The 12,618-nt window shown below is 40.3% G+C and overlaps 1 protein-coding gene across 1 annotated transcript; it reads left to right on the top strand.

The window, feature by feature from the left end:
* The first annotated feature begins 1,011 nt into the window (after positions 1-1,011).
* Positions 1,012-7,498, top strand: LOC116436379 (stromelysin-1-like). The gene is made up of 10 exons (XM_032093450.1): positions 1,012-1,145; positions 1,290-1,531; positions 1,991-2,139; positions 2,234-2,365; positions 3,221-3,382; positions 3,791-4,007; positions 5,168-5,301; positions 5,856-6,015; positions 6,864-6,967; positions 7,161-7,498. The coding sequence occupies exons 1-10, from the start codon at positions 1,041-1,043 to the stop codon at positions 7,259-7,261; spliced, it is 1,506 nt and encodes a 501-aa protein (XP_031949341.1). The 5' UTR covers positions 1,012-1,040; the 3' UTR covers positions 7,262-7,498.
* Positions 7,499-12,618: the final 5,120 nt, after the last annotated feature.

The raw sequence follows: 12,618 nt of genomic DNA, 5'->3' as shown, positions 1-12,618 counted from the left end.
TTTCTCCTTTTGAACTTGCCTGTGGTTATTAAGTCAACACAGGAGAATTGTGCTTCCGAAGATGGATGTCTCGGAAATGACAGTGCATAGACATCCAAGTGACAGTGGTTCTGCAATCCATCCATAATGTGCAGTGCACCATGTTCAGAAAAGGACATAGGAACTAAAAGTAGGGCTTCTGGCAAATTGGGAAACTTGGAATCTATGGCACAAATCCTCATCACCTTCCATCTGATGTTGGAGGAGTTTATTAAAAGCTTTTGCTGAAGACCCTGGCATCCCAAAGATGTCTGTAGTTCCATAGGGCAATTTCTGCCATTTCTTCTTTAGTTGTGAAACCACTCTTGTCTAATAGACCATGCAGACTGGGATATATGATCCTGGGTGCTCTACTGAGACTTTTACATTGTGGTGTGGGGGAACAAGAGGATGAGGCCATAGTACAATGATTACATGGGCCAGGTAGCAGCACAAATGATGGTTTTTTAACAATGCTGGGATGTCAGGTTCAAGAAAAGATAAATGAGATTTTTGTATAATTGGCTATGACACTAAAATTATCCTGGATAAGACGGGCTAAAGGAAGGCATTCTTTCCTGACCTGCTGAGGTCCTGCATGCAAGCCACATTGAGAAAACTGAAGGAAGTTTCTGGAGGTCCCTTTTCAAGTATTATGAAGAATTACAGATGGTTGTCCCTCAAAAAGAGCCACGTCGCTTCAGCACCTCTGAGAAATGGGGTGGGTTTTGTTCAGCCCACTTTAGGAATGAAAAAAAAAACAACATACTGTTCGATAATATGATTGCGAAATCAGGGGGGTTTGGGCAAGGTAAACTGTCATGTGTTTGCTTGCTTCTAAACCCAAATTTGTTTTCTGTGTTTCTGTGGAAAATCAGAGGATGTTATAAGCTGAGTCATGCCATTATTGACTTTAGCAAGCACAGCACTGATATAAATAGTGAAACTCTGGTGTGTCTTAGACAGAGGAAGAAGAGATTGAGAGGTCTTCTAGCAAGGGCTGGTAGGACAGAGAGAAAAAGATGAAGAAAAAGATCCTTCTTTTCCTTGAGTTATTGTATGTTATATGCTCTTCTGCTTTTCCAGTGGCTCCAGAAAAAGAGAAAGAAGATATGCAATTTGCTAAGGTAAGAACTACAGACAGAACTGAAGAAATATTTTATTGAGAAAATCAACATAGTATTAACGATGTGGAATCTTTTATTATCAGCTCTCTGCATTTGAAAAGAAAGTTTCATGTTCTAAACCACTGCTTTTTTCTTCCCTATCAGAAATATCTGGAAAACTTCTATGATTTTAAAGAAGAAAAAGGTTTGTTTAAAGCAAAGGACCTCAACCACATGTCTGACAAAATACAAGAGATGCAGTCATTCTTTGGGCTAGAGGTGACTGGGGAGCTGAATCATAAGACACTGGACATGATGAAGCAGCCTAGATGTGGGATACCAGACGTCCGTTCATACAGCACCTTCCCACACAGCCCCACGTGGAAGAAGGAAGATGTGACATATCGGTAACATACATTAAAGCGTGCTTTTCTCCACACCACTGGCAAGCTCTGTGAATGCTAGGCAGAAGTAATGTCAACAGGCTCTTTACTATTTATTTCTGTATTTCTGCATGTAAAAGCTCTTTTCAGGATGAAAGGGACAGGAAAGTGGGAACTATTCAGGCTTCCAAATAGTGATGAGAATACCAAAACAGGAGTTTACATTAGTTAGCTAGCAGCTTACTAAATAATATACTCAGTGGATAAAAGGAATACAACTGAGAGTATATGTTAGGGTTTCTGAAAGACATGAAAGAAAACTGTAAAAATTTCATCTGTTATATAGGCAAATATTTTGAAAATAAACCACTTGAGATGCATAAATTATAATAGCTACTGATTAAAATATTTGACCTTGATACCATTTGTCCCAGTCAACATGTGATCTGGTTGCTTTTAATTCCTTTTGTCTTTATTTCACAGGATTTTGAACTACACTCCAGACATGCTGCAAGCTGATGTAGAGGAAGCAATTGCAAGAGCCTTCCAGCTCTGGAGCAGTGTCACCCCTTTGAGGTTCAGCAGGGTCTACGGCGGTCAAGCAGATATAATGATCTCCTTTGCAGCTGGATGTAAGGGGACTCTGTTGCCTGGGAATGATAGTACTTGACACTTTTTCTTCCCAAGATAATGAAAAGCATCTCTTTTTCCCCCCCTTATTTTTAGTTCACGGTGACTTCTATTCCTTTGATGGTCCAGGAGGAACTCTGGCTCATGCCTACCCCCCTGGTGGTGGGATAGGAGGAGATGCCCATTTTGATGAAGATGAAAACTGGACCAAATTTACTACCTATAGTGGTAGGTAACCTAAAATATTGTGTTGCCTGTTTTCTATTAGACAGTGTTGTCTTGAAGATGCTGTAAAGTCATATATCCCATGGCAGTAGTTCCAGTATTTACTGAGATGTAAAATGTCAGTGTAATTTAGTAAAATAATTCTGCATATTTGGATCTGGGCTGCAGTCACAACAGTCCCTTGAAGTTAATGCAGACTGCAGTTACAGCTCCAGTGAAGGAAATTAAGTTAGCATGGAATAGCAATGTCAGGTAATCATGACATCAAAAGACAGGGAATCTTGACCCTCAGATAATGACCTTAAAAGTTGTAATATAATCTCTCCCTTTTGTTAGTTTGTTTGTTTGTTGCTTGGCATTGGGTTTTTTCTGATTTAAAGTGATGCTCATCTTTAACTTCTGGAAAGGAAAAAAAATCTTGAATTGATTGGCAAATATAATATAACAGTGAAGTGTTCTGGTTTCAACAGTGTCCAGAGATTATGTTGCACATTACTGGTTTTGTGAAGGCAAATTCCGTGTCAGTTACTATTCCCAAAATCTGATCAGGTGACTAAAACCTTCTCACCTGCTTTTCAATTGTTATTAGCATTAAAGTAACCTTGATTCTTTGTTGGAAAATTTCTGCAACATGGGCAGAAACTGTTCCCAGAGTGGTTTTCCAGTGAGAAATCAATACCTATAATTCAAAACTCATTTCTTCTCCAGGAGGCCAAAGAGCTCTTACTTGGGCATAGTTAGATTTTGCCATTTTTAAGACCGTGAATTATATATCCCACATGAGAAAATGGTGGCTGTATCCTGGTGTCAAATGAAAAATGTATTTATTTTTTGTTCTTTGTGCTGGGTCTTTTTTAGGATACAACTTATTTCTCGTTGCTGCTCATGAGTTGGGCCATTCACTAGGTCTCAGTCATTCCAACGTTTTTGGTGCTTTGATGTATCCTATATATATGCCCACAGACACAAGGGACTACCAACTTCATCAGGATGACATTGATGGCATTCAAGCCCTCTATGGTAAGCAAGAAGCATCATTTTCTAGTGAAAAACGGATAACAATTTATAATGAATTTTTCCCAACAGCTAAAATGTACTGAACTTCCTACTACAAGAAAGATACTGAGGTTTAATTTACTTTTATTGGTTTTGGGCAAATCTCTTGGGTTTTTGTGGCTAACAGTCTACACTGCAAAATGGAATCTGTGGACTGATTCCATTCCAATTAGTACAAGTTAGTCAAAAGATCCAAGAGCCTTTCTCCGATGATACCAGAGGAACAGCCTGTGTCTGTAGCATTAAACCATCTTATCTTCCACAAAAGGGTGGTTATGTGCACATTTGGCTTCACATCATACAACCTGAAATGCTGTGGCATGAACTGCTCTGATCCACCTTCTAATTCCACACTTACCTTATTTTCCAAAGGACCCCCCAAGGAATCATCTGCACTTCCACCAAAAACTTCTCCCCCACAAGAACCAACTGAAACGATACCTGCAGAAGCCCCAACTGAAATGTCTCCCAGGGAAGAACCAACAGAAATGACACCCTCCAAGCCACCCCAAAGACCAGACGACTGCGACCCTCTGAGTTTCGATGCTATCACTACTCTCCGTGGGGAAACACTGTTCTTCAAAGACAGGTAAGCACTTTAATTTCCAGCAACATCTTTTTGTGAGTCTCACAAAGGCAAAGCATAAAATTCAGTTCAAGGAATTTATCTTCCCTTGGTTACAAAGGAAAATATTTCTTTCTGCAAGTGTTAAGGCAGAAACTTTGAAATATTTCACTAGCCCACCTGGGTTGGGTGAGCAACATGGTTTACTGACAAGTGAGTGTAATGTTTTAATCCATCAGACATCATCATCCATGTCTACTAAAATTGTGCAAGGCTGAGTAATTCCAGTATCACTCCTTAGCCTGCAGCTGCTTCACATGTGGCACTGTCCTCATCACACCATGCCTTGTGTGGGCCAGGGAGCAGTGGAAAATGTCCCTGGTGACTTTTAGTGTCACTCTGACCTAGGATTCTACACTAGACCTCTGCCCAGTAATGTCTACAGGGAGCCCCTGCTGTTGCAGGGTGACCTCATTTTGGGCATGTTCTGACACTGCACTGTCGTGGGTTGTTGGCTGAGCACATCCAGCCTGGTGAGAGCAAACAGCATGTCAGGCCCAGGGCTTCACCCCCTTCTTGGTTTGGTAGTTGTGTTTTGATTGAACAAGCTTCCTTTGATGGTGTGAGTCTGATTTCCCTTCTAAAACACATGAAGAATTGTAGCTTAAAAATTTAATAATTTTCAAGGAGGAGGGGGAAAGAGCAGTTCTTCCTTAAACCGAGTTTAACATGTTTTCAAGAATGATTATTTAACATTTGTAACCAAACTGAAATGAGCTGTGCCTACCAACATGGGTCATGGTTAAGTGAAAGCTGCAATTGTCAGCTTTACCACAGATATTCTATGTTGTCCTGGACAAACAGCCAGGCTGCAAATGCAGAAGTCTATGGGGCCACCAACGGTAGGTGACCCTGGCTGACCCAAGGGGTTGGACAAGATAAACTTCAGAGGTCCCTTCCAACCTGAACTATTCTGTGACCTCAGAGCAACTTACAGTAAAGGGCACCTGTCTGTGAGGGAGCAGGGCAGAGGGAAAGACTGCATTCCAAAAGGGGTAGTATCTCTGCCTCATAGGGACCACTGGTTCCAGAACCCAGACATTAGGATTTAAAGTACATTAATGGGCCCCTGATCTCCTGATGAAGTAGAGACAATGAAACTCTGCTGGTTTTGCTTCTATCAGCTACGTCTGGCGCAAAAGCCCATATTTCACAGGAATTGAGCACGACACCATCTTCTCCTTCTGGCCATCACTGATAGCTGGCTTTGATGCTGCCTATGAGGTTGACAACAAGGATCGAGTGCTGTTTTTTAAAGGTACCCCTCTTACATTTCCATCAGTTTCTTATGACTACCTGAAGTTAAAGCAATACTGCTAACGTTATTTAATCATAATGGAATGATTATGCTAATATTCATATTAACTCTAACACTAATACTAGCGCTAATAGAGAATATTCTTAATATTTAAATCCATTTAAATTTTGAAAATTATATTGCTGCCGTTAACTAGTGCTGCCTCACAACAGTCCTACATGCACTTTCTTTGGTCAGTGAGAGAGAAGACTATAGCTGAGACAAAATTGATTGCTACATTACAGTATCTAAATACATTTTTAAAGATGACAAACACACCTAAAAAATATATTGACTTTTAATTATTGAGTATATAATACTCTTAATGACTATAAAATGTGGAAAATCCAAGAGCTGTGAGATATTCAAACTTCTGTGTGCCCTAAGAGGGTAATGTTTTCAGCTGGACATCTGTGCTGTTTGGCGACATTAACTACACAGAAAGCTCTGGGGCTTTGACAAAAAGGAGATCAGACTCCTCAAGAATCCTTATAACTATTTCTGTTTCCTTGTAGATAACCAGTACTGGGCTGTCAGTGGCTACAGCATAGAGTCAGGCTTCCCCAAGCCCATTCAGAACCTGGGCTTCCCCACCAGTGTCAGAAAAATCGATGCAGCTGTTCATGACCAAAATACCAAGAGAACCTATTTCTTTGTTGGTAACAAGTACTGGAGGTAAGGTTCTTTTCTCTCCTGTACGAGAGTTAATCAAAATGGTTTTTTAAATCAAGTGATATGATTATTTGTACAGGAAGTTCATGTCCTCTTTTTGTTAGCCTTCTCAGCCACGGAAAGTTGAAACTCAATTACTCAGGTCTTTTCATAGAACAAAGTCTGTAACACCTGAGTGTTCACTTACTCTTACCAGGCTGTGATTAAGGGGCAAATGAGCTTTGATTATTCATTAAGAAGCAATGTGAACTAGTGTAAAAATATTATGTAGTATAATTAGTATAAAAATATAAATTGAGTAGACTTTGTCACCATGTCATGTATTCATTCTGTAGTTACTAAGGAGAAAAGTGCTCTGTAAAATTTATAAATGACAAATAAATCAATAAAATTATAGAAGGAGATTAAAGCATTTACTTCTTAAGAAACAGTTCAGCTAAGCAGTAATCTTAGCCTAATAATTAATCTGTAATACTATCTTAAAAGAGTGTTATTACACCTGAACTTGCATTTCTCTTACGGGGTCACTTCATGGATTGTGTGTTGCAAAATTAAAATAATTATGTTTGAATAATTATTTTTGTTACTCAGTATAAGCCCCATCTAGCCTTATTGTCAGTCTCAGGGAATGAAAGTGAATGTTTTAGTCTGATATTCTGAAAACAGGCTTACCTAGGCTACTAAAGATGTAAATATTCACACAGCCAGGATTTATACAGCTCTCTGAGATCACAATGCTTGCAGGTACTGGATTTTCAGCTGAGAGTAGGCATATTGTGTAAAAATCCATGTGGTTTCAACATTGAATATCCGATGCTTATTTTCTGTTTCCATGCAATTTCTTTATTTAGTTTCAATGAAAATACCCAATCAATGGAAAGAGGCTATCCAAGAAAAATAGCAGCTGACTTCCATGGGATCAGCTATCCAATTGATGCTGCCCTTCAGAAAAATGGTAAAAAAATCAAAATATAATATAAAAAAACTCAAAAAACAACTAACCAAAGCCAAAAAATTTATGTTTCCATAGATATACTAGATTTTTTGTTTGATTTTTTTAAAATCACCCAAGAAAATAGTGGGTGTGTAACAATAGGTACACAAAAATGAAATATTAATTTGTCAATATTTTGTCCTTCCAATTCCAGGATATTTCTACTTTTTCCATGGATCAAGCCAGTATGAGGTTGACATCAAGAAAAAGAAACTCATCCGTACAATGAAGAGCAACAGCTGGTTTAATTGCTAGAAATATTAAGTGATGGTGCAGGGGTATATTTGTACCAGAAAGAGTTTTTCATGTTTCTTGATTCTAAACAGTGTTATTTAGCTGTTCCTGTGCATCTGAGTCTGAAATGCTGACCTTTGGCAATTCTAATTTAAAATCTTAAAATGTAAAACCTAATGTACAGTTTTAATTTATTTTGTTCTCCAACTATTTATTAATCAAGTTGTTTTTGAGTAATAAATATTTTGCTTGAGTTTAGCAGTTCTTGTGTTCTGATTCAGTCCACTGGGGACAAGGCATCTGCTATAACCACACAAAAGCCTGAATGACACCAGGACCCATCAGAATTTCTAGCAGGGCTCAGTGTCTGTGGGGGGAAAGTTAAAGAGAAGAAGAAGTAGAGGGGCAGTTCTGACAGTCAATTAGAAATTACCCAGGGGACAGAGGTGTAAACAAAGACACTCAGGAACAATGTGGGGGAGGCATAAAAGGTAAGAGATCCTGCACAAGCATGTGCAAAGGGAGAGATTGGAGTCTGTGGCCTCACCCTCCATGACCCCCAGCATGGGGACAAAGACAAGGCAGGGGCTGGGACAGCTAGATGGGAACATGGCCATGGGCTGAGAGGACCGGTGCACCAGTGCCACTGAGGGTGGCTTTGATGGACAGAGTCATTGGTACAGCAGAACATGAGCAACCAGAGAGAAGGATAAATGTCCAGTCTGGGGATGGAGGTAGCATGCAGGCAGATAGGGAAGTGATGGAGATACGATCACAGGGTCACATGGAGTCAATGGATTAGCCCTCCTGAGCTGTGACCATGTGCCATGGAAATGGAATCAGGGCTGGCAGTCCACCTCACAATGCTGGACAAGAAGCCACAAACAAGAACCACTTCCCAGCAAACAAGCCAAAATTATAAGAAAAAGCCAAGGATTTTTATGTAACTACCACAGATGAATCCTCCAGAGGAGTGGTGCAACACAGAGAAATGCACATCTGATTCCTCCATGCTCCTTGTTTGGGTGCCCCTCACAGGGCAATAATAGCTCAGTGACTTTAAACACCCCTTGAGCTGTAAGACAGCTTGTCTGGAGTCCATCCTCTATTTGAAGGGATTTGATCCCATCTCTTACAACACTCCTCTGATGACGTGATTGTACAAGGAAGTGGACTTGCTATTACTCTTTCTCTAGCAGACTTGGCAAAGGCAGAAAGAGAGGATGGGAATGGCTGACAAGGAGAGTATTCCAGCTACCACAGCTCAAACCCATGAGGCAGAGGTAAAATTTGCTCCTGGTCTTCTGCAGAGGGAAGTTCCCTCAGATTTGATCAAAGACATATTACCCCCTGTCCCCACATCCATCAGGGCCAGAGGAAGCCACATGTCTCTCGGTGCACTCACAGAGCCACTGTCCCACTGTGCTCACAGACAAGATCAAAGAGAGGCAGGAGAGATAATGCTAGCCTGAATGGGGCTTTGAGCAACCTGGTCTAGTGGAAGGTGTCCCAGACTATCACAGGTGAGTTGGAATGAGATTATCCTTAATGTCCTTTCTAGACCAACAATTCTATAGTTTTATGATCTTGGAATATCTCTTCTCTGCCATGTCCTCCTCATGCATGTTTTGTGCCATGCTAGATATGCTCTAATTACCACTAAAGCCAAGTCTAAAGCCAACCTATGTTACAAATCAAGCCATGTCTTAACAGCCAAGTAGGGACACAACAGCTCAGCGTTGCTGCAAGGGATGCACCATGGTGAAGTCATGGACTCAAAAGTGGGTGAGCTCACCTGGCAGCAGTCCAGGCAGGGCAGAAACACGGGAAAACTGGGGTTGCCCCAGCATTTTCCAGTGTCTTTTTCAATAGCTTTTGCTCTGTACATAGCCTATCCTGAAGAAACTTCACTCCAAGGACATTAGATGCCTCCAGGCTTAGGCAGGGTGCTTGTGAGTACTGTTTGTACATAACTAATGGGATTCATTCTCTTTGCTTTTAAAAATGCCTACATACTTTGATATCCTAACTAGACACCTTCTTGTATGTGAAGTCTACCTTCAGAAACCAGGCCTTTAGGCTCTGGTTGTTGGCTGAGACTTGAAAGTGGTTGAGGAGGAAGCAAAAGGAACATTTCAGCAACAGTGAAGCAGAACACTGTTGTTGTTTACAATGACTCACATTAGATTAAAGTATTTCTCCTGCATAAGGTTAGTACTATTTTTTTAGTTATGACATCCAGGAAACAGCAAAATCAAAATACTCCCTCCACCTCTGGGTTTTAATTAGCTTAAACTCAAAGTACATCAAAAATGAGTGATATTTATTTAGCTGTGAAGAAAAATCTAGCAAGTGTAGCTTGGAGTAGAAACGAATGACAACATGCCATGGATTCCACATAGAAAAGGGGACTAGTGAGATGTGTAAACCATGGAGTTTTTATGTGTATTTCTGCTTTGTTAATGTCTTAAACTTGGAAATGAAAGAACATTACTTTCGGTTTGGGAAAAGCAATGAAATTCCTGGCAAATGAAAGACGTAGCTCAGATGACGTTGGAAACATTGGAAATAGGAATATTGGAGTTGCCTGTCTATACTTAGGGTAAAAGAGAAGATTTCCTGTAACCAGGATTTTGTTATAACTCATAAATGATTTCTGGAATTAAAGGCCTCTTGGGTACCAGCAGGGGAAATTTATCCATAAACATAATTTCAAGTACTTGTCCTGTATGAATAGGAGCTTTCCTTGGAATCCAGGAGCAAGCATGCAAATTAGAAACACAAAAAAGAACCTATTACATCTAAAATTCTTGACTGCACAACAGTTGACCTAGACCCAATCCCCTGCACATGAAATCTCAGGCAAAAACCCCTTAATGAGTTCACTGACAGAGAGCAAGGGTGACCCATGTGCAAGCTGACTGGAACATTGAGTGGTGTCAGTGAATCAGCATTACCATACTGGAGACTCACAACTTTTATATAAAAGCCAGAAGTAGGTCACACACTCACTTTGTCAGCAATAAGACATTTTTGAGGATAGGTTTGTGCTGCCAGGTCTGAGGGTTTGCAGCACAGCCGGGAAGGAGGTGCCAAAGGCACTGAGTTAAGAAATGTTCATGGCAGCACAGGCTGAAGCTGCCGTTTTACAGCTCAGAAGATTCCCATGCACAGACCTTCTCTTCCAGGTGTTATCCAAGGGTCCTACACTGCTACCAGAGTTCAGCCTGGCCAGGACACTGAGGATACATAAAGCAGCAGAGAGGTGCAGTTTCAAACTGAGTAATTAAACTAATCAATTTAGCTTGATCCTATTGAGGCTCTATGAGATGTTCTTTTTCTTTTCTCTATACTACATACTCACTAGTTTTAAAATACATAGCCTGTGAACTAGCAATAACCTTGCCAAAAGAAAGGAGCAAACTTTAACACTTCTTGTCAGTTATATGTCTTTCTCGGGTACAGCTAGCTTAGGGTGGGGCTATGGGAATGCATCCAAGGCAGAAGATTAATTCCAGAAGAGGTAGAGATAAGGGTAATCCTAGGAGTTTGCTCAGACACTTTTAAAGGTTGAAAAAAGGAGAACATAGCAATTTTCACACTGACTTCTTTAATCCAAAATGAGATTGACATTATATATTGTGCTACTTCTGGATAAAGTCACCTCAAAGAACAACATCAAAGAAGATCTCTGTGATTATGGAACTTTCTTCACAAAACATATTCTAGATGATTGATCTCTAGGTGATTGATGTCCTGAGGGAAATGCGGAATAGTAACAAGAAAAGTGAGTAAGAGGTCGACAGAGTAGCAAAAGTATGTCCTTGAGGAGACTGATAATTAGAAAACCGTAAAAATTTCATCAATACATTCTTAGATGGTTTTGACGGCTTCCAATACCCCTCTCATTAGAGACAAAGGTGAGCAATGAAAATTTAAGTCCTACAGGCTGGAAAGTTACTTTTTCCTTCTAGTACACACAGAGACACAGAAGGAAGAGAAAAAAAAAAGAGTTGGAAGGCTATAGGGGAGCTGTAAGTACCAGAAGCTGTTTCTGCAGAGAAGTATTTAAGCTGCACAGGAGAACTCTGCAGCCAATTTTTAGATTCATCTCACCCACCCAGGTACACCTCAAATAACTGTGTGAGTGGAGCCATTATCAAAATCTCCCTCAGGGAATTGCTTCCTGTCAGCTCAGCTGGCCCATTTCTAGGTTATTCCCAGAGCCTGTCCAAATCCTTCCAGGTCTAGGGAGGGGTTCTCTCCCCAGTGGAAATGCCACAGGTAGGTGTCTGCTCTTAGGGTAGGAATTCAGTCCTCAGTGACCAGATAACCTTTGTGGAGTCCCACCAGACTTGCTGGTGACAGTCCCTGTTTCAGCTGCCCAGATCCAGCAATCACTCTCGTCCTGCCTATGGATGGCCACTGGCATGTTGTGCTCTGGGGATCCTTCTGGTACCAACAAAATGCTCTTCAGCAGGAAAATATTTCAGCAAATATCTCAAGTGCACAATATATTTATAACCTCTCCTTTCACATGTCTATTATCCCATCAGCTCTGTGGAAGGGAGTTTATCTCTCTGCACATTCAAAGTCCCACCTGCACTGCAGGCTTACCCAAAATCCTCTGTCAGCCCCAAGCAGAAGTGGGCATGGAGGAAAAGTGGACCCAATCTAGAGTGAACCTGCTGTCGAGTGTCAGCAGTTCTTACCACCAATGGCAGAAATGGAGAACAGAGGAACCTCTCTGTGACAAGAACAGCCATCAAAGAGTTTGATCCAGAAAACCTCAGTGCTTTTAAAAACCTTATAGTAAGTATCAAAGAAGGAGAGTGTGAAATACAAAGTCTTTGGGCAATTCTCTGAGAACAGTGGAAAAAACTGCTGAATAAAAGTAACATGAAAATGTCTTGGCCCAATTTTTATAATTTTTATATATGATGGAAACAGTATTTTCATTTATTTGTGTTAATTTCACATTTTCCTGCAGAAAAAAAAAAAGAATGTTTAATCCAGGTGCAAACTCTTTTAAAAAAACTGCATAAACAAAGCATTGCTTCATCAAGCAAGGAGTTAAAACACTGACAGGACTCTATCAAAGAGAAAGATGGTGGCACTATAATAGCCTCCAAAAAAAAGGTATAAATCCACCCACCCACCCCCTCCCCCCCAAAAAAAAAAAAAGAAACCTAGAAAACTAATTTCTGTTTGTAGTCTACAGTCCTGTAACCTTCTGTGAATATTTGTCACTTTAGGTACTTCAACAACCCTTTTGAAATCAATATTATCTTCGAATGGAAAGCAGTAAAGAGATATGCTTTAAGTTTTGGAGCGTTAGACTACATTTTAACAATTAAAAGGTTAATAAGCTTATTAAA

Source organism: Corvus moneduloides, chromosome 2 (assembly GCF_009650955.1).
Source record: "Corvus moneduloides isolate bCorMon1 chromosome 2, bCorMon1.pri, whole genome shotgun sequence".
Lineage (NCBI taxonomy): Eukaryota > Metazoa > Chordata > Aves > Passeriformes > Corvidae > Corvus > Corvus moneduloides.
The sequence above is the reverse complement of the archived record's forward strand: the minus strand, read 5'-3'. Positions and strand labels throughout refer to the sequence as shown.